Source organism: Lepidochelys kempii, chromosome 10 (genome assembly GCF_965140285.1).
Source record: "Lepidochelys kempii isolate rLepKem1 chromosome 10, rLepKem1.hap1, whole genome shotgun sequence".
In the NCBI taxonomy this organism is placed as follows: domain Eukaryota; kingdom Metazoa; phylum Chordata; order Testudines; family Cheloniidae; genus Lepidochelys; species Lepidochelys kempii.
In genome coordinates, this window is record NC_136389.1 from 59,127,503 (window position 1) to 59,150,441 (window position 22,939).

The following is a 22,939-nucleotide window of genomic DNA, read 5'->3' on the forward strand; positions in this document are numbered from 1 at the left end:
TATCCTACTCTCTATCTTCCAAATGTCATTGTGACTCTTCAGTTCTTTACATAAACCACGCTTCGCTGAGTGGAAAGAATATGGAAGGAAAGAAGAGAGAAGAATGTACAGCAACAATTCTTCAGACTAACCCTTTTGTGTTATATTTTTTCTATTAACTTACACTCTAGTTCAAAGAGAAAGAAAAAAATTGGAAGTTCTGCCTTGGAAGTTCAAACTCTTAAAATATATTTTATACTGAGGACATCCATGGACTGTTCATTCTCAAAGCTTTTCCAAATACTGAACAAGTGTATTTAGAACTTGAAAGAGGCCGGACTGATTTTATGGTAGAATTTACATAATTAAAAGCCAGAGACTTCAAGGCTGTGGCTGATTCTGGGCTGCACAAATAACTTTGTCATTTAAATCTGAAACATCTCAAACATCCATGACTATTTCTTTAAAAAGCTAAAGCCAGGCTGTCTTCTTGTATTTTTTAAAAAATAATAAATTTCCATCTTTTTCTGATTCAAGGCTATTTCAAAATTCTCAACTCTCTCTTCACCAATCAACATTAAAAGAGCAAAAGAACTTCAGCAGAAACTTTACATAGCATGATAAATTCCTCAAACACCCTTTGCATTTATCTATTGTATCCAGTAAACCCCATTGCCCTTGTAGAAGCACCACCCTGATGATCATCCTGGAGAATCAAACACAAAAGCATGGTGATTAAGTGCACAAGCGCATGATAGCAAAGATTCTTTGTCCTGAAAATTGTCTGAGGAGGATTCTAGGTCAAAGGTTAAACATGTCATTCAGCTTATGAGCCAGTACCTCATCCTGCATTTTCATGGTTGTCAGGCGTGATTTTTCTAACTCAAGATTTTTGTCTTTTAATTGTCTCTGCATTTCTGCAAGTTCCCTGCGATTTTTCTCCTTGTACTCATCAAGCTGGTTCTGAAGCTCCAGAGTGGATGACCGGGACACTTCTACAATTTCAGCCATCTGGCAAAAAACAAACAAACACACACACACACACAAAATTCCCCACGAGTAAAGCAATGCTAGAAGGGAATCTGTCTTCATTAGTACTACAGAGGAATATTTTTCTTCTTAACTGCAGTCTCTCCTATGTTACATTAAGAAATAATTCACTGTGTAGCAAACATTTTCAAAATGGTGTATATGTCCAGCTGAATTTCTATGCACCAGTTTGAAAATATGCAACTCTAAAATAGTGTTTCTAAAATGTGTGGCAATAAATTTCCCAGATCATCCTATTTCTGCCAGCAGCATTTACAGGTGTCTTGTATTTAAACCTGTACAAATTAGAATTTATTCTATGAAGCCATCACTGAATACTTCATCGTACCAAAACTAAGCTGTGTACTCACACATGCAAAACTAATACAACAATGCAGCAGCTAGAGAAATCAGCTTCAAGTCACTGCAGTCCAGCTGATGGTTGTGCTGAGCAAGGACTGACTTAGTCTGTTGTACATAATGGACGAGAGCTCAAATATGGCATCTTATTTTAACAAAACAGGAGTGTTTTACCATGGCATTTTCAGATTGCACCGTTCCAACTACTGTTCCAGTCCAGAAAGCTTTTATTGATAGTCACCAGGTCAAAGACACTAACAGCAAAGTTCACATTTCACTTTCATTTACACTCCTTTTAAGCTCTTTTCTTTGAAATTTGGCAGTTTATTTGAATTTTTCCATTAGATATCTTATCTCCTACAGCCTCTTTTAACTTTAACCTTACCTCCTTGTGTAACTTCTCAATAGTCTTGTCTAGTTGCCATCGTTCATTTTCCATTTCATTCTTTGTCCTCTTTAATTGTTCCTTCTGGTTAGTTTCACCTCTTAACTGTTCGGTTAACTGTTGCTGTTCCTGAATAACCTGACTGAATTTTTTCTGCATTGGATGGAAAAGTTACACTATAAAACATGACAGCCATAACTCTCTGAGAAGTCAAAGGAATTTGATGTAATACACTAAACATATCCCATGAAGCAACAACAATAAAAATCATAATACGCTGTAACACAAAATCAAAAGGAAGAAAGTTGCTGAGTCACGCTTTGACAGTCTATGACAAATAAAACATTATACAGCCATGTAATATTTACTTATAAACATCTACTTCTGAAATGCTGCAGAATTCTGAGGACCTATGACTGTCTGTCTTGTTGGCTCTATTACATGCAACGTCCATAGTCAGCTGAAGTTGCACAGTGCCTGGCAAATTTTACCTTCTGCCACAGAATTCAATATTTTATTTCAGGTTTCATATTTCTTTTGTTGTTCTTGTTTATTCTATCTGAAAGTCTCTCTAAATAATATATTCTTTCACCTTCATTTGTGCTGCCTTTTCTTTCCTCAGCATTCAAGAAATGTGTTTGAATTGATTAATTCTTCCAAAAAAGAGTGAAAGAACTGTTTAGTTATTAATGTTTTAAATTATATTTCCATAGCACCCAAAAGCCCAATCAGGAATAGGCGTCATTGTCTTAAGTCCTGTACAAACAGAAATAGACAGGGGTCCCTCTCCTGCCGAGCTTGCCAGGTTAAATAACCCCTTCATCAAAGCATTTTACGTTACTGTTGAAGCCAGGCTTCTCTTTATGCATTAAGGATCACCCAGTTTTAAATGAGATGCAGAACTGTACTATATAGTTACACACTGGGGTAGGGGCTCCAGAACACCAAATATGCAAAAAGACCAATATAGATGTTCAAAAAATTCACCACTTCAGTCAGAACTACTTGTTCAGTATCTTCAACCATATATTCTATGCCTAATAAAGTCACACTGGGCACAAAATTATCAGTGACACAAAGCTAAGAGCTTGCATCCATTTTTCACTGGCTGTCTATATAAGATGAAGGGATTGATCTTAAGTTGCTCCTGTTTGATGTTTAAAGACATTAATAGAGGTCAGGGGAGCCCAGCTATATTTTGAGACCATGAGTCTCATGTTGGTGGGTTTCAACTCTTTGAGGTCCCCACCCTTTAGAATTCCACCAGAGAATCATGGCAGCTTTGGCTGTGGTGGCCCCCAAGACAAGGAACCAGCTTTCCTCAGAGAGCCCTCCTCAGTCCTTCCATTCACACTTCAACACATCTGAAAACTTTACTTCTTCAGAGGCATTTTCAGTTTTAACCATTGTGGCTCACTGTTAATAACCTTCTCTCTTTTTTTCTTACTGTCATGTCATTTGGCTTTTCTAAAAGGTAGCTATCAGGTTTAAATAGGGCTTGCTTTTATCAGACTGAAGGCTCACTGAAATGTTTCTATTACATTTAAAAAAACAAATTCAACAATAACGACACAATCCCCTGAAGCATGTGCAACACAAATATTACAAAAAGAAAAGGAGTACTTGTGGCACCTTAGAGACTAACCAATTTATTAGAGCATAAGCTTTCGTGAGCTACAGCTCACTTCATCAGATGCATATCGTGGAAACTGCAGCAGACTTTATATATACAGAGAGAATATGAACCAATACCTCCTCCCACCCCACTGTCCTGCTGGTAATAGCTTATCTAAAGTGATCATCAGGTGGGCCATTTCCAGCACAAATCCAGGTTTTCTCACCCTCCACCCCCCCACACAAATTCACTCTCCTGCTGGTGATAGCCTATCCAAAGTGACAACTCTTTACACAATGTGAACATTCCACACAAAGATGGACTACAAGCCGTCAAGAACACTATCCCCGATAATGTCACGGCTAACCTGGTGGCTGAACTTTGTGACTTTGTCCTTACCCATAACTACTTCACATTTGGGGACAATGTATACCTTCAGATCAGCGGCACTGCTATGGGTACCCGCATGGCCCCACAGTATGTCAACATTTTTATGGCTGATTTAGAACAACGCTTCCTCAGCTCTCGTCCCCTAAAGCCCCTACTCTACTTGCGCTATATTGATGACATCTTCATCATCTGGACCCATGGAAAAGAAGCCCTTGAGGAATTCCACCATGATTTCAACAATTTCCATCCCACCACCAACCTCAGCCTGGTCCAGTCCACACAAGAGATCCACTTCCTGGACACTACAGTGCTAATAAACAATGGTCACATAAACACCACCCTATACCGGAAACCTACTGACCGCTATTCCTACCTGCATGCCTCCAGCTTTCACCCTGACCACACCACACGATCCATCGTCTACAGCCAAGCTCTGCGATACAACCGCATTTGCTCCAACCCCTCAGACAGAGACAAACACCTACAAGATCTCTGTCAAGCTTTCTTACAACTACAATACCCACCTGCAGAAGTAAAGAAACAGATTGATAGAGCCAGAAGAGTTCCCAGAAGTTACCTACTACAGGACAGGCCTAACAAAGAAAATAACAGAACGCCACTAGCCGTCACCTTCAGCCCCCAACTAAAACCCCTCCAACGCATTATTAAGGATCTACAACCTATCCTAAAGGATGACCCAACACTCTCACAAATCTTGGGAGACAGGCCAGTCCTTGCCTACAGACAGCCCCCCAACCTGAAGCAAATACTCACCAGCAACTACATACCACACAACAGAACCACTAACCCAGGAACCTATCCTTGCAACAAAGCCCGTTGCCAACTGTGCCCACATATCTATTCAGGGGACAACATCACAGGGCCTAATAACATCAGCCACGCTATCAGAGGCTCGTTCACCTGCACATCCACCAATGTGATATATGCCATCATGTGCCAGCAATGCCCCTCTGCCATGTACATTGGTCAAACTGGACAGTCTCTACGTAAAAGAATAAATGGACACAAATCAGATGTCAAGAATTATAACATTCATAAACCAGTCGGAGAACACTTCAATCTCTCTGGTCACGCAATCACAGACATGAAGGTCGCTATCTTAAAACAAAAAAACTTCAAATCCAGACTCCAGCGAGAAACTGCTGAATTGGAATTCATTTGCAAATTGGATACTATTAATTTAGGCTTAAATAGAGACTTGGAGTGGCTAAGTCATTATGCAGGGTAGCCTGTTTCCTCTTGTTTTTTCCTACCCCGCCCCCGCCAGATGTTCTGGTTTAACTTGGATTTAAACTTGAAGAGTGGTCAGTTTGGATGAGCTATTACCAGCAGGAGAGTGAGTTTGTGTGGGGGGGTGGAGGGTGAGAAAACCTGGATTTGTGCTGGAAATGGCCCACCTGATGATCACTTTAGATAAGCTATTACCAGCAGGACAGTGGGGTGGGAGGAGGTATTGGTTCATATTCTCTCTGTATATATAAAGTCTGCTGCAGTTTCCACGATATGCATCTGATGAAGTGAGCTGTAGCTCACGAAAGCTTATGCTCTAATAAATTGGTTAGTCTCTAAGGTGCCACAAGTACTCCTTTTCTTTTTGCGAATACAGACTAACACGGCTGTTACTCTGAAACAAATATTACAGCATGTGCTAGTGCAGTGTTTCTCAAACTTTTGTATTGGTGACCCCTTTCGCACAACAAACCTATTAGTGCGACCCCCCTTGTAAATTAAAAACACTTTTTTTTGCATTTAACACTATTATAAATGCTGGAGGCAAAGCGTGGTTTGAGGGTGGAGGCTGACAGCTCGCGACCCCCCCCATGTAATAATCTTGTGATCCCCTGAGGGGTCACGACCCCCAGTTTGAGAACCCCTATGCTAGTGCATGCATGAGAAACTGAAATCAACTAAAAACAGATGATACAGAAAAGTGAAACCAACTCATCTCTTTTAATTGCCCAAACTGGGAGAAACATAAATATGAAGCAAACAGCATAAATAGTGAAAAACAATTTAGATTTTAAGAGTCACTTTTTAAAATCTATGCTCAAAAGACCTGGGTTCTATTCCCAGTTCTGCAGTTGGTCTACTGGATAAATTTAGGCACATCACTAGACCTTTCTGTGCCCCAGTTCCCACATCTGGGGCCGGGGGGGGGGGGGGAGGGGGGGACATGCGCCTGCTAATGATACTGACGTCCTTTTGTAAAGCTTTGAGCTCTATGGATGAAATGTACTATAAAAGGGCTAAGAATTAAATATCTGCAAAATAAAAGGGGGCTTTTCAAAGTACAAGTTTTTACTTGACAATGTTTTTTTAATATTATATCTGGCATTTATATAGTTTGCTTTATTATGTTTGAAAATATATTTTAAGGCATTTGTGAGCACTTCCATGGGCACTTTATAATTAAAACCCTAATTACAGCTGTAGTTTGCATATGGGACAAGAAAAGAGAGTGTTAAATGCTTTAAAAAAAAGCTCTCCTTTGAGGTTCTTGGCATCCCTTATAATTCCGTATGCTGGTGTTTATCAGATATGTAGCCCAATTAATATTTCACAGTGTAGCTGCTCTCACTCAAGCGAAGCTAACACTAGAAGAGTAACCTGAGTTATCTACACACTGCAGTGTTAACTCGAGACAAGAACTTTACATGTTCTTCCATCCACAGCCAAAGGGCCAAAGTCTGATCCCTTAGAAGTCAGTGGCACAACTTCCGTTGACTTGAGTGGGATCAGCTGTTCGCCTGAAGTACTGTATAAATGACACTATGTTTTGCAATGTTGGCAAAGGACTTAGAACAATTAGTGTCTGTTGGTTTTTTTAATAGCCTATGAGTTGTGTGATGAAGGTGCGTAATGGAAAGAATAAGCAGCTTTCTTTGAGATAGCTCTCAGGAAACTCCTAGAAGTTCCTGTTCTCAGGGACTGCATAAGACCCTGGGGAAATTTTGGCATGTGTTTCGCTTCTAAAATGCTGGAATACAGAAAAGTGGTTAAGAAATGAAAGTCGTACTACAGAGGTTAGCACAAAAAAATCAGTATTTGTCTGAGCTTCCGTAGCTGAAAACTGCAATAAGCTCACATCATTCTAGCTATAGAATCTACTTTGAGAGAAGCTATTTATTCCAAGTACCCACAATAACCACTTTGAAGTGTCTTGCAGCTTTAACCATTTTGAATATGAATCTGGGAAGGAGAAGCATGGCATCTTGCTGTGTTTACTGTAATGGTTACAGCTTTATTCAGTAGATTTCTATTGGTTCTTGATGTGTTACTCCATTATTAGTTATTTGTATTGTGAAAGCACAGAATCAGGAATTAGGACCCCATTGTTCCAGGCACTATACACACACATAGAAAAAGAGATTGTTCCTGCCCCAAAAAACTTACTATAGGATTCATTTCACATTATTAATATTTTCTCTTTAGAAATAGGCTGCAGCTCAAGTGATGTACAAAAAAAAAAAAGAACGTAAATTAAAGACCTGTTCACAATGGAGCACTAAACTATGCTGGCTACCACTGTAATCAAAAACTATGAAGCATGGTTCTGCTGGAGTGGTGCTGCAGTACAGACAGGACATTGTGCCAAGTAGTGAGATGAAACACTGAAGTCTACTTCTCTTCCTTGAAATCAGGATTAACTGACATGTTCTAAAAATGATTCTCAAGCTAGAGCTAAGCAAACCATTCAAAATAAAATGTTAGTTCAACAAATTTAGCCCATCTTTGTGTTTGCTAATTATCTGCAAACAGAGTTTGCCTTGCTAGTTATTTGAAAAAGCTTTGCTGAATGGCATTTTGAACATACTTCCCACCCACGGATTGCTCGCAAACCATTTGCAACAACTACTGCTTCAAGAATTCACTATTCATAATTTTCTGTTTGTGCTGCGTGATTGTCCACCTAAGCAGATGGCACTGTTTCTGCTCCCTGAATGGGTGCCTCCCATTCCAAGCCCTTTCAAAATGGCCACACAAACACTCCTTTGAAGATACTTGTGGAAAACACATATTTGTAGGGTTCTTTATAACACCTTCTCTTTCTGTGAATTGTTTTGCAAAAAACCCACACCCCCCCATACACAAACATCAAACACCAATTGCTCATTTAAATGTTGGTAGCAAGTAAATACAGTAAATGGAATTGTAATTAAAATAAAAGCATATTCCATTAGAAGATAATTAATGTTCACAAATATAGTATTCAGGGGTCTAATAACAACATATGTTGTAACTGGGTTAAGTATAGATCCAAGTCATGTTCTTTCCGCTGGGCATTACAAATGTATGAAAATAGTTTACCACTCTATAACAAGTTCTAATGGACCAAGCCTAAGGTAGCTGACAGGCATCAGAAGACCAACACTGACAATGCATTAGCTGAACAACTTGGAACCAATCAAGCAGTGAAAAGAGAACCTGTACCTGAAAGCAGGGAGTTGGTTTATTAATTCGATTTAAAAGATTGTCAGATTAAAAATCACATTTTTAAAAACAAAAAGTTCCTTACCTGTGCTGTTAATAAATTAGATTCTTAAAATGGACACAATTTTAAAAATTTAACTTCATTTTCACATTTTTTTCTTGTTTTATTATGTTTTCCATTGAATTCAGATTTAACTGAACCATGAAACCAGACTTGTCAAGAAAGTTTCCCTTTGACTTATAGCCCACCTGTAGTCAGGTTCACTTTGTAGTTTGTGCTGCAGTGGAGTAGAGTTTGAGTTGCAGACCATACATGGGAATGTTGAAATTCAAATTAAGACCACTTTTTTGTGTTTAAGAAATATTTCTAACAACACACAAAACCCTTATATTTTAGCTATGATTTACTTGACAGAATCTCTTTAATCTTAGCTTCTAGATTCAAAGGTGAATTTTACAATTTAATATTTTAGAAACACCAGTGCTTTTATAATGCACATAAAGGTGATGTGCAAGGAGGAAAAATTGGGTTTGTGCCCTTTTTAGCTGCTCTAGGATATATCCTGTTAAAGGGTGTGCCTGCCCTGTATCACCGCCTGCTTGCCAAGAATGGCTCTGCTGACCCCTGCCTCAGTTTCCCCTTTATGCAGGACCCATTTAAATCTCCACACAATCCAGATATTCAAAACATTCCCTTTCTGGGGTTCAATTTATTAAGTCCTGCATGAAGTTTTTCAAAATAGAACTCAACCCTACAGTTTTCATCCCAGTTTCAGCTGGGCCACGCCCCTCCTCCTTGAGGGTCTGCCTCTCCTTAAAAAAGGTTGTATTTTGCTTCAGTCCCAAGGTGGGCATAGCCCTTCCTCCCTGAGGGTCTGTCTTCCTGCTCTCCCAGCACCTCTTGCCTGGATTTGGCCTTCTCCACAGGCCTTCCCCACTGGTATTTCTCTCCTTCCCCCCATCCTGATGCAGGGCCCTCCAGGAGCCTTCCAACTCTCTACAGTGTCTGTAGGCATCTGCCTACTACTACTACCTGCAGCTGTCTCCCCCTTTGTAAAAGAGAAGCTTACTCACCTTGTGCAGTAACTGAGATTCTTCGAGATGTGTGTCCCTGTGGTGCTCCAATTCAGATGTTGGTGCATCCCAGCGCCATGGATTGCAGATTTTGGGTAGCAGTGCCTGGTTAGGACATGCGTGCATAGTAGCTGTCTCGTGGTGCTGTTGGCGATTCAACTATCGCCTGTGCGTCCCAACCCCTTCAGCTCCTTCTGAACCTACCACTGCTAGGGTTTTGGTAAAGACTCGTGGAACCATCGACAGACCAAATGGCAGTACTCTGTATTGGAAGTGATCTTGTCCCACTGTGAATCGTTAGCCACTGCTACTAAAAATCTCCAATCAGTGGTGCCGGGACGCACCGACACCTGAAGTGGAGCACACACAGGGACAGCACTCGAAGAAGAACCTCGGTGCCTTCCCTTATGCCCAACTGGGCAGCAGGTAATCAGTCCAGGTGAAATGGACCCCATTCCCTCTTCAAAGGGTCAGTCACCCTTTGACATGTCCCTATCCCTCCAGTGGGGCACAGGCCATCTCCCGAAATATCTGCCCACCAGAGAAGCCTCCAGGTTTCTTCACATTTGTTTTCCTGCTGCAAGTAGTGCAAGTTTGAGGTTTCTCCTCCATAGCAATTCCTCTCTCCATTTCTTCTCTGTGTCCCCACCACTCTCCTTCTCAGCTCAGTAACTGAGATCTGGGATGGGAGGGAGAACGGCCACTACCCACCCCATCACTCACTTACAGCTAGATTTTTCTTATTTATATGACTGCCAGATTACAGCTTCTTATCCTCACACATGTAAAGTCTAGCTGAAACACAACCAAAGCTGACAGATAATTTAAAAATTACAAAACAGATTTGTCAAAAACTGGACAAGTTCGCTGGGGATTTATTTCCCTCCAACTTTGTCCAATTAAAAAAAAGATTTTTATTTTTAAAGAAGGCAAACTTTTAGTTAGATGAAGCTATGCTTAGAAGAAAGATCTGAATGGTGCTGTGAAGGCAAAACTTAATAGAATGGGAATTTAAATAGGACCAGAAAAAGTCAAAACTGCAGAAAACAAACAAGGACATTTAATATTCTGACTAAGTTGTTGTACTTGCCTGCATATCCTCCAGCTCACTTTCCAAAGACTTTTTCACCAACAGCAGTTCCTTTCCCTCTTCCCCAGCATGTGCCAGGACATCTTCTAAGTGTTGCTTTTCTTTCTACAAAACAGAAGTTGGATAGATTCAGGAATGCTGATGTTGCTTTCTCTCTAATCTGCCTTCAGAAGATCTGCAAGCATAAACATAAAACTGCAAACACTTAAAAACATCTTCACTGCCTTCCTCTTGCCTTCCACTTCAAGCTCCTCTTCCACACCTCCAAGACTCCACATTGCACTGCACCCTGCCTACAACCTCCCATTTCCTCTTAAACTCACTCAGGCACATCACCAATGTGCCCATCTTCCACTCTTCAGTGTTATTTTTATACTGTCATGTCAGCTGAAGCAGCCTCCCTGTACCTGTAGGTGAAGCTCCAGCCTGCTCTCTCCTTCAAGCCCAATGGTTTTGCATAGGTTTTACCGCACCAACAATGACTTTGCCTGCCTTCATCTTATCTTTCATCTTTTATTTTTGTGCAATGTACCCATCCAATCACAAACAGGAAGAAAACCACACTAGTTATAGGTCTGGTTTTGTAACTTACCTCATATCTCTCTATTTTTTCCTTCATTGTATCTTCTTTTCCTTTCATGTTATCAATCTGTTGATGGAGTTCTTTAATTTTGTCATCTAGCTCTTTAATTATTCTCTTCAATTGTTCATTTTGCTCAGCCAGCTCCTTCACTCTATTTTCTGCACCTCTTTGCATCTGTTCTACAGTGTTTCTTTCACTGGCTAGGGCAGCAGCATTCTAGTAAAAAAGATAACAGAAACAGTGACACACAAAACCTCCATTTTTAAAGACAATGTAAAAAATATGCAGATTGTTTCCAAACAGAGATCTCAGTCCATGTAATCCTGGATGACAATTTTAAAGATGGAAATATTTTCTGATTCATATAGATAAATGAACACTGTCAACTGGAGTTTTTGGCATTTTGGAGCAAAATCCACACTAGAGTTAAAAGTAAATTAATTGTACCCTCAAAAAATACACATGCAACCTATGCTCTCAGAAAACTTGCTTTTGAGCAAGTTTTGATTCAGAATAGCACAGTTGCCTGTTTTATGACCATAAACTCCATTTTGAGAACCGCACCATTCTGAGCGAGCCCAAACTCATATCCATCTGTGACCTATAACAAGCCAGTTTGCATCCAGATCCCTAGAGCTGAAAGGGTAATAACTCTTCTCCCACAACTATACATCCATACAAAATTGTGGCTGTGCCAACCTGGAATATTCTATGAAAGGTCAGATTTGTGTGGGCCACAAAGGTGCATTTGTATTACTCGCAGACCCATGAACCACAATACCCAAAGTTACCAGCTAAGCAGGTAAGAGACTTCTCTTTCTGAAGGCATTACTACACTTTCAAATAATATACACTATGTTTCAGCAGCATGTTTCATCACTATGTCACCTCATATTCTTACTTTAAAATGTCCCATTTTAAGCCCTTAGGTAAGTGTAATCTCATGCTTAAGTATTTTTTAAAGTTACCATAAAAAAACCCTAACAGATCTCAAGAGCAATGTGAGCCCTTGAGGAATGAGTTTCTGTGTATTCAGGATGAGTTTTAATCTGTTTAGCTATAAGTGAGTTGCTGTGGGTTATATGTTTTACTGGAAGGTTAGGGCAGTGGTGTTGGGAATTTAACAGCTGGTTTTTGTTTTTTTTTTAAATTAAGATATGTCGGGGTGCTTAAAGTTTTCAAAGGGATGCTTTTTGTATATTTGCTTAGAAACAAAAAAATACAATGCATTAAAGACAAAATTATAATAAAACTACATCAGATATTTTCTCACATGATATGGTATTATACTGTGCATTCATAGTTTTTTTGGCAATGAGCTTGGTTGCAAGCATTTGAATCTTTGCTTTGTATAGATCATATCACTTGTATAATATTTGTCCTACTGTTTATATATGGCTATGCAGTGAATTTGTTACAGTTCAGAATCTATAACCAGAAAGCTTACTTTAATATTATTTTGAAAACATGAATAAACAGAATTTAAAAGTAAATTAAATAAAGCTAACTTTGTGCAACTGATAAAGAATTGGGGTTTGTTAACATTCAAAATTAAACCCAAGTTAACAAAAGGACAGAGAGTCAGAGACATAAGCCTACGGGTAGAGGGAGAAACTAGTGTATTGAGGAGTCATAGAAATGGCAATGAGGAGGAGGAGATGGAGGAATGGTGTCATTGTTATCATTATATGTGGTGTGGCAGAATGTGGAATGGACCAATCATGTGATAGAACAATCACGAAAAGAGTTGACTCAAGTGAGCTTAAATGTGTATGTGTACATTTTTAAACACTTCAACTCATAGGGGTGACCCCCTAGGTGGACCTGATCTTTGGCCCTTCGCTTATTTTTCATTCAAAACTTCCACCAGGAACGTAAGACTGCTCTGTGATAAAAGGTTTGATTCTTGACCCTGGACATTTAGGACCTAATCTTGCAAAGGAATCCATCAGCACAGATCTTTATTTCCCATACAAAATCCCATTGACTTTTACATTAGTAACTTCAAAATATTTAAGCACGACATTGTGTAGGGGTTATATTTACATTCATCTCAGAAATACAAAATGGATTATCCAGTGTAGGTGAAGTGAATTCTTTTGTAGGTGAAGTGAATTCTTTTGTAGATAAAGTGAAAAGAGGGGCGGGTAGCTATTTTACAATATTTTTGCTTTACCGGCAAAAAATAGAGGTAAGCAGTAATTCATTTGTAAATTGAAACAAAGCCAATTGCTTTTTAAATGGAGATTACTCGCCAGGTGTAAAAGGACAAATCAGCAACAAAGCTATACCGTGCCGTATGCTACTGGAAAAATCAACACAGAAGAAGAAGAAAGAAGAAGAAGAAGAAAAAAAAAAGGAGTACTGCAAACTTGATTCAAGTTATAAAAGAGGCTCTTATTCTACAAAGGACCCTTCACTAATTGTTTTCTAGTAAGCAATAACAAAAATATGCAAATTACTCTGATAAAGCTGTAACTCAGAAATTGCTCAGACTGTCCATTCGGGTTAATGAACTCTTTATACAAAAACTGGCAACACAAGCAGGATGACAAGTTCTAGTCTTTTTGTAAGTACACAAAAAGGCAGTCAGTTTTTCTGTACATACATATTGGTTAAAGAGCTTTGAAATGGATTTCTGCTGATGCTGTAACTTCACATATACTTTTTGGTAATATCCTCTGTATTCATTTATTTTTGCTTTTTGTAATGCAGCATAGAGTTTTACTAATTAGCAGGCACTCTACCAATGGCTCCTTTTCATTTCATTTTTTTCCCCCTTTTACTAGCTGAGTGAAAGAAGCTTAGGCATGCTGGGGAGTTTAGTGAATGGAATGTTGATTTGTCTGTTCTTTCTCATCCAACCGCCTACACACTGCTTCAGAGTTAGAGAGAACACAGAACAGAAGGCCCATACTGTACCTGAAGTATCCAGCACCTCATCTTCTGTGTTTGTCATATCAATACGTTTTTTTCTCTTTCTGGAAGCATTATTCATTTAGAGCACAGTACCCTCAACAACAGGAAGCACTGTAAGTGAGGCAAAAGGAACTTTACCCACCAGAGTTAAAAGTTAAAAGTTCTGTCACAAAGGCTTAATACAGTCATATCTCAGGATCTATTCTGACCTGCCTTTTGCTTTATGTATATTATGTAAAAAGAAAAGGAGTACTTGTGGCACCTTAGAGACTAACCAATTTATTTGAGCATCAGCTTTCGTGAGCTACAGCTCACTTCATCAGATGCATTCAGTGGAAAATACAGTGAGGAGATTTATATACACACAGAACATGAAAAAATGGGTGTTATCATACACACTGTAAGGAGAGTGATCACTTAAGATGAGTTATTACAAGCAGGAGAGCGGGGGGGGGGGGGGAGAAAACCTTTTGCAGTGATAATCAAGGTGGGCCATTTCCAGCAGTTCACAAGAACGTCTGAGGACCGGGGGGGGAGGGGGGGAATTAAACATGGGGAAATAGTTACTTTGTGTAATGACCCATCCACTCCCAGTCTCTATTCAAGCCTAAGTTAATTGTATCCAGTTTGCAAATTAATTCCAATTCAGCAGTCTCTCGTTGGAGTCTTTTTGTTGTAACAATTGCGACTTTTAGGTCTGTAATCGAATGACAAGAGAGATTGAAGTGTTTTCCAACTGGTTTATGAATGTTATAATTCTTGACATCTGATTTGTGTTCATTTATTCTTTTACGTAGAGTAGCAGCCGTGTTAGTCTGTATTCGCAAAAAGAAAAGGAGTATTAGTGGCCATTAGTACTCCTTTTCTTTTACGGAGAGACTGTCCAGTTTGACCAATCTACATGGCAGAGTGGCATTGCTGGCACATGATGGCATATATCACATTGGTAGATGTGCAGGTGAACGAGCCTCTGATACTATGGCTGATGTGATTAGGCCCTATGATGGTGTCCCCTGAATAGATATATGGACACAGTTGGCAATGGGCTTTGTTGCAAGGATAGGTTCCTGGGTTAGTGGTTCTGTTGTGTGGTTGCTGGTGAGGCTTACCAAAAGAAACTACACCATTTGCTCAAGAAACTCCCTGAAAAAGCACAAGAACAAATCCGCACAGCCACACCCCTGGAACCTTGACCTGGGGTATTCTATCTGCTACGCAAGATCCATAAACCTGGAAATCCTGGACGCCCCATCATCTCAGGCATTGGCACCCTGACAGCAGGATTGTCTGGCTATGTAGACTCCCTCCTCAGGCCTTATGTTACCAGCACTCCCAGCTATCTTCGAGACACCACTGACTTCCTGAGGAAACTACAATCCATCGGTGATCTTCCTGATAACACCATCCTAGACACTATGGATGTAGAAGCCCTCTACATCAACATTCCACACAAAAATGAACTACAAGCAGTCAGGAACAGTATCCCCGATAATGTCACGGCAAACCTGGGTGGCTGAACTTTGTGACTTTGTCCTCACCCATAACTATTTCACATTTGGGGACAATGTATACCTTCAAATCAGCGGCACTACTATGGGTACCCGCATGGCCCCACAGTATGCCAACATTTTTATGGCTGACTTAGAACAACGCTTCCTCAGCTCTAGTCCCCTAATGTCTCTACTCTACTTGCGCTATATTGATGACATCATCATCATCTGGACCCATGGAAAAGAAGCCCTTGAGGAATTCCACCATGATTTCAACAATTTCCATCCCACCATCAACCTCAGTCCACACAAGAGATCCACTTCCGGGACACTACGGTGCTAATAAGCGATGGTCACATAAACACCACCCTATACCGGAAACCTACTGACCGCTATTCCTACCTACATGCCTCCAGCTTTCACCCAGACCACACCACACGATCCATCGTCTACAGCCAAGCTCTACGATACAACCGCATTTGCTCCAACCTCTCAGACAGAGACAAACACCTACAAGATCTCTATCAAGCGTTCTTACAACTACAATACCCACCTGCTGAAGTGAAGAAACAGATTGACAGAGCCAGAAGAGGACCCAGAAGTTACCTACTACAGGACAGGCCCAACAAAGAAAAAAACAGAACGCCACTAGCCATCACCTTCAGCCCCCAACTAAAACCTCTCCAAAGCATCATCAAGGATCTACAACCTATCCTGAAGGATGACCCATCACTCTCACAAATCTTGGGAGACAGGCCAGTCCTTGCCTACAGACAGCCCCCCAACCTGAAGCAAATACTCACCAGCAACCACACACCACACAACAGAACCACTAATCCAGAAACCTATCCTTGCAACAAAGCCTTCAAAGTTCCTCAGACGTTCTTAACTGCTGGAAATGGCCCACCTTGATTATCACTACAAAAGGTTTTCTCCCCCACCCCTACTCTCCTGCTGGTAATAGCTCATCTTAAGTGATCACTCTCCTTACAGTGTGTATGATAACACCCATTTTTTCATGTCCTGTGTGTATTTTCCACTGAATGCATCTGATGAAGTGAGCTGTAGCTCATGAAAGCTTATGCTCAAATAAATTGGTTAGTCTCTAAGGTGCCACAAGTACTCCTTTTCTTTTTGCGCATACAGACTAACACAGCTGCTACTCTGAAACCTGTATATTATGTATCATTCAAATTAAGCCAAATTGGTATTCTCCCTTCTCTTCCACTGCATATCTTCAGAAACTGGCCAAGGTTGAGGTTAAGCATGTCTAAAAGGGGAAAATTAAAAAGGAAGCAGCTCCGCTGAACAGGTTCCAAGTATTTTCTTCTCTAACATTAGTTAAAATCTTGGGGATGGAGGAGCAGAGGGGAAAACGGGTGTGTAAGTAAAAGCTGGCTCAGGCAGCCTAAACTTGTGTGACAGCACGTAATCAGCAGCTCACCAAAGGTCTCCAATGATCCTGGCAATGTGGCAGGGGTTATACTTTCACAAGAATGAACTGTTCCAGAACAAATTCTCTATAATGTATTAAGTACAAAACACTTTTCTTTCCTAAAGACTCTTGTCTTTTTACCACCATCTCCCTACCTCCCACATATGTTTTTTCCAACATATTTAAGAAAATTCTGCTCTGCAAGTATAATGAAGTTTACAGCACAGCAACTGAACAGCTGTTATTTACCTCACACTTCTTTCTTGTTTAGGAGAGGAATTCTCCTCAAGATTCATGTGCCATACTGCACTATTAACTACCGATTAGTGATCTTTCATAATAGCTAGACTGAATTTTTAAAGGGGACGTGGAGAGAGACAAGAACAGCAATTTCTTCGGAAAGATCTAGTCTACCCTTCCATCATCTCCAAAACATGGAACGACAGCAGCAGCATAAGCTATAGAGGCATTAGCCTTCTGAATATCAGTAGTGGCAACATGAGGACCACCAACAGGGCAGACTATAGATTTACATAGTCATCTTTAACTTTGACATTGAAACTTACCATGAGCCTAACCCTACTGAGACCTCTTCTGAATATTCTATGGGTAGAATGAAGGGTAGGTAACACAGTCCTTGTCCCTAAAGCCAAATGCCTGGCATAATAGAGCAGGTTTTGGTCATTGCCAGATGCAGCCTGTGATCCATGTGCTCTGCGTGCTCTGGCTCTCTTTGACTGCTGGAAACCAGCAACAGGAAGTGGTCCTGAGAACAGGGCTCCAATCATGTCTCCAAATCTTGTGCCACTGCCAAATACCATGAGACCTCAAGCCCACCCCAGATGTCCGGTGGGGGCTGGAAATCTCTTGTCCTTTTTGCCCTCTCCCATCATGAACAGCTCAGGACCCTCTTTTGACTGAATGAAATTAAAAACAAACAAAAAACCCCACAGTAATTGTTTCTCCTGCTCAACTGTGGAAGTTGATTGGCTCCACTAACTTCAGGGGAGCCACATGCAAGGGACAGAGACAGGAAAGGGACAAGAGAAACAGAGACAGGGAAGAGCGTCGGTAGCTTGCACCAGGGCCAGCTCTAGGATTTTTGCTGCCCTCAAGCAAAAACATTTTTGACCGCCCCTGCTTTTTTTTCGTGCCCTCCCGCCCCCGGCTCCGCCCCAACTCTGCCCCTTTCTAACCCCTTCCCCAAATCCCCGGCCCTGCCTCCTCCCCCAGGCATGCCACATTTCCTGCCCCCCAACCCTCTGCCCTAGCTCACCTCCACTCCACCTGCTCACGCCACCGCTCCACTTCTCTCTCCTCCCTCTCAGGTGAGGGAGAGGCAGCGTGTTCAGGAAAGCAGGAGGAACGGAGGTGAGCGAGGGTGGGGGGGGAGCACAGGAAGTAACAGGGGGCGGGGGAGAGGAACCACTCCCCGCCCCAGCTCACCTCCGCTCCACCACCACCACCTCCCCCGAGTGCTCGGCTTCTCCTCCCTCCCTCCCAGGCTTGCTGCGCGAAACAGCTGTTTGGTGCATGGCAAGCCTGGGAGGGAGGGAGGGGGGAGAAACGGAGCTGTGGCGGCATGCTCAGGGGAGCGGGCGGAGGCAAGCTGGTGCACATTTTTCAGGGCGGCATGGCCAGCACCAGAATGCCACCCCTAGAAATGTGCCGCCCCAAGCACCTGCTTGTTTTGCTGGTGCCTAGAGCCGGCCCTGGCTTGCACTGCCATCTTCTTCAGAGAAGCTATGTGAGTGGAATGGGCAGTGAAATATAGGTCTGACAACCTGCGCAGCTGACGGTATCCTGAGAGAAGGGAAGGGGAAGCTAGGGGAGCCCACATGTAATGAATCCATGTGCTGCACACAAACAGTTATTGAATCCAATGGAACTAAAACTCTGATCCTTCTTTGAATCCAAAAAACTCAAGACTCTACTACTTGGGCTAAAGAAACGGGACAAAAGAAGCAGGACCTTCCATAGGCCAGCCACTAGGGGGCAACATTACACACAAAGCTAGTATGTTACATGCACGGCTGCCTCTTCAGAGAGGGCATAAAGGCAATGGCCTACCCAGTCCTAAGTGAAATCCCTGTAATGAAAGGCCAGGAGAAGGCTTGAGAACTGCTGGACTAAAATCACCTCTATGGTATCTGGTGACAAACACTGACTTTTTGAATGGTAATTACTGTATTTCACATTCTACAGCTTGAGGATGGCAAATATAATGAAAAGTTTAGGGCTGCCTAACGGATTGTATTTAAAACTACCATAGGTCATTCTGGTCTCCATAGGCCTGCCTATGTGAGCACAAAGGTGCGTTTTTTCAATTGAACCCGAGGCTACAACACGGCCAGCTCAAACGATGTAACAGGTGTTAAGTGCTGTTCACAGAGGCATTTGTGGGGATAGAGGGTCACTCAGCTGGAAAAAAACACACCTTTTTTTCCCCTGTGTAGACAGAACAAATTAGTGGTAAGTGTGCTGGGTATTGACTGTCTACTGATATGTGGCCCTCCTCCCTAGAGGTGGCTGCACTTCAGTGATGCTATATATATATACACACACACACACACAGCCTGTGAAGCACTTTAAAGTCCTTCAGGATTAAAGGCACTAAACAACAACAACAATTAAATTAAATTAATTAACAGGATATTTCCCATCCAGAAAGCACCGAAAACTAAAAGCTCTATTCGTCAGTTTATTCACTAGTATAAAAACCAACCAGAGAGACAGGGTCACAGAAAGGATCAGAACCAGAACTGTATGTTGAATTTGGAAAGAGAATAACCATTTATTTACCATTAACCATTTTGGGCTCCTTAGGCTGTGTCTAACCCTTTGAAGAGTAACTATGAAAGTGTGATTATATATGTAAAAACACACATGGCACTTAACAGGGACAGCGAGTTGGGTGAGATTCCTGGAGGCAAAGATTGGAAAGGATGCATCCATATTTAGTATATAGAGAGACCTTTATGGAACATTAAAGTAATGGTTGTTGTGTATTATAATTAGCATATCTTAATTCCCAGACTGAAGTTTCTTTCTTTAAATATTCTAGCCATGTACATTCCACCCTCCTGCCTGGTCCCTCTTTTCTGTACCATCGTGTTCTAAAAGCAAATGGGCACATCACAAAACGATGGGAAATAGCAAAAACCCACCATTTTGTTTGCATTGGGCCAGGTCATAAATTGTAGGGCTTTGGCAGTTGCACTTTATACCACTGAAGCAAGGATCTATTTCCACACTTCTTAAATCTCCCAGATTAGCTGGGAGATCCCCATTTTTAGCTGCTTTCTGCACTGCTCCTGACCAAGAACTACCGTCTCCCATTAGTTAGGGACACTTCACGTCATGTGTTTAACTACTGAGTCCCACCTAGGAGGACTCCAACCACAGGGACACAGCAAAGAGCATGGTCACCTGAGCCACTGCAGCGCTGCCACCTCTTGTAACCATTGCTCATCTTGCAATATTCGATGTTTTTCCTAAGCTCCAGCTTCTAATGCGATTACATTAGAACTTTAGCATCTGTTTAAAACAACAAGTTTCTAGCCATTGTGGTTACTGAGAAAAAAATTGAAACTGTGATTTGAGTACACCTGAGTGCTCAATAGTCAGAAGGCAAATAAAACCCTCAAACTTATTTTAAAAACTCTTAATTTTTTAACTCATGATTTTTAGGGGGCCTAAATCAGTATTTTTAAACATTTGGTGCTGGCAACACTGCTCCTGTCACCACAGACTTAGAGCCAGGGCTAATACAATACTGGGCAGTACTCTAGCCATCTCTTCTTGGCCACAAGAACCTGAGAAAAGTAGCCAGTGACTGGGAGCAGAGCCAGGGGCCAGGAAGGGGCTGTCAGAGCCCCCTATCAAGGATGAGGCAAGGAGCAGCCAGAGTATTCCCCAGCTGATGACAGGAAGTAGCTAGAGTCCCCTCCGAGCCCAGGCAAACAGCAAGTTGTTTCATAATTGTTTCTACAGGATGTCTTGTACCTTCTTCTGAAGTATACGGTACTGGCCATTGTCAGAATGGGACACTATATTAGGTGGACTGATCACTGATCAGACAATAAATCTGACAATTTCTGTATTGCTAAAGCTCATTCCATGCTGAAGCCTGGTCGGATTTAAGTTCTGATCATCAGGACACTTGTTATTGATATAAATGAATTAATGCATATTCAAATACGCAAATTAGTGTGTTTCCTCATTTAAATAAAATCGTCAAATTTCTGGAAATATATACCTGTTAATGCTGGAGGTCCAGAAATTTGACGATTTTATCTAAATGAGGAAACGCTCTATTTTGCGTATTGTTAACCAGGACTGTCAAGCGATTAAAAAATGAATTGCGTGATTAATCACACTGTTAAATAATAATAGAATACCATTTATTTAAATATTTTTGGATGTTTTCTCCATTTGCAAATATATTGATTTCAATTACAACACAGAATACAAAGTGTACCGTGTACAGTGCTCACTTTATATTATTATTTATTTTTGATTACGAATATTTGTACTGTAAAAAAACAAGAGAAATAATATTTTTCAATTCACCTAATACAAGTCCTGTAATGCAATCTCTTTATCATGAAAGTTGAATTTACAAATGTAGAATTGTGTACAAAAACCCCCTGCAATCAAAAATAAAACAATATAAAATTTTAGCGCCTGCAGGTCCACACAGTTCTATTTCTTGTTCAGCCAATCGCTCAGATAAACAAGTTTGTTTACATTTGCAGGAGATAATGCTGCTCCCTTCTTGTTTATAATATCACCTGAAAGTGAGAACAGGCATTCTCATGGCACTGTCGTTTAGCCAGTGTCACAAGATATTTATGTGCCAGATGAGATAAATGTTCATATGTCCATGAATGCTTCAACCACCATTCCAGGGGACATGTCTCCATGTTGATGATAGGTTCTGCTCAATAACAATCCAAAGCATGCGGACCGACGCATGTTCATTTTCATCATCTGAGTCAGATGCCACCAGCAAAAGGTTGATTTTCTTTTTTGGTGGTTCAGGTTCTGTAGTCACCGCATCAGGATGTTGCTCTTTTAAGACCTCATCCCTCTCAGATTTTGGAAGGCACTTTAGATTCTTAAGCCTTGGGTCGAATGCTGTAGCTATCTTTAGAAATCTCATATTGGTACCTTCTTTGCGTTTTGTGAAATCTGCAGTGAAAGTGTTCTTAAAATGAACAACATGTGCTGGGTCATCATCCAAGACTGCTATAACATGAAATATATGGTAGAACATGGGTAAAACAGAACAGGAGACATACAATTCTCCCCCAAGGAGTTCAGTCACAAATTTCATTAATGCGTTATTTTTTTTTAAAACAAGCATCGTCAGCATGGAAGCATGTCCTCTGGAATGGTGGCCGAAGCATGAGGGGGCATACGAATGTTTAGCATATATGGCACATAAATATCTTGTAATGCCAGCTACAAAAGTGCCATGCAAATGCCTGTTCTCACTTTCTAGTGACATTGTAAAAAAGAAGAGGCAGCATTATCTCCTGTAAATGTAAACAAATTTGTTTGTCTTAGCAATTGGCTAAACAAGAAGTAGGACTCAGTTTACTTGCAGGCTCTGAAGTTTTACATTGTTTTGTTTTTGAGTGCAGTTACGTAACAACAACAAAAATCTATGTTTGTAAGTAGCACTTTCACGACAAGAGATTGCACTACAGTACTTGTGTGAGGTGAATTGAAAAATGCTATTTCTTTTATCAGAGTGATAGCTGTGTTAGTCTGTATCCACAAAAACAACGAGGAGTCTGGCAACACCTTAAAGACTAACCAATTTACTTGGGCATAAGCTTTCGTGGGTAAAAAAAACACTTCTTCAGATGCATCTGTTAGTCTTTAAGGTGCCACCGGAGTCCTCGTTACTATTTCTTTTATCTTTTTTACAGTGCAAATATTTGTAATAAAAAAATAATATACACTTTTATTTCAATTACAATACAGAATGCAATATATATAAAAAAGTTGAAAAACATCCAAAATATTAAACAAATTTCAGTTAGTATTCTATTGTTTAACAGTGCGATTAAAACTGCGATTAATCGTGATTAATTTTTTTAAATCACGATTAATTTTTGAGTTAATCGC

General features: G+C 40.8%; 1 protein-coding gene across 3 annotated transcripts in view; it reads right to left on the reverse strand.

Annotated features, from left to right (window-relative positions):
• CGNL1 (cingulin like 1) overlaps positions 1-22,939 on the reverse strand; it is a 122,889-nt gene that overhangs the window by 23,322 nt on the left and 76,628 nt on the right. For all 3 annotated transcript variants that reach the window (XM_073303764.2, XM_073303762.2, XM_073303763.2), the window contains 4 exons: positions 10,967-11,173; positions 10,375-10,479; positions 1,754-1,906; positions 820-990 (listed from right to left, as the gene is read on the reverse strand). In XM_073303764.2, coding sequence (XP_073159865.2) covers positions 820-990; positions 1,754-1,906; positions 10,375-10,479; positions 10,967-11,173 — 636 coding nt within the window. The remainder of the gene's footprint in view (positions 1-819; positions 991-1,753; positions 1,907-10,374; positions 10,480-10,966; positions 11,174-22,939) is intronic.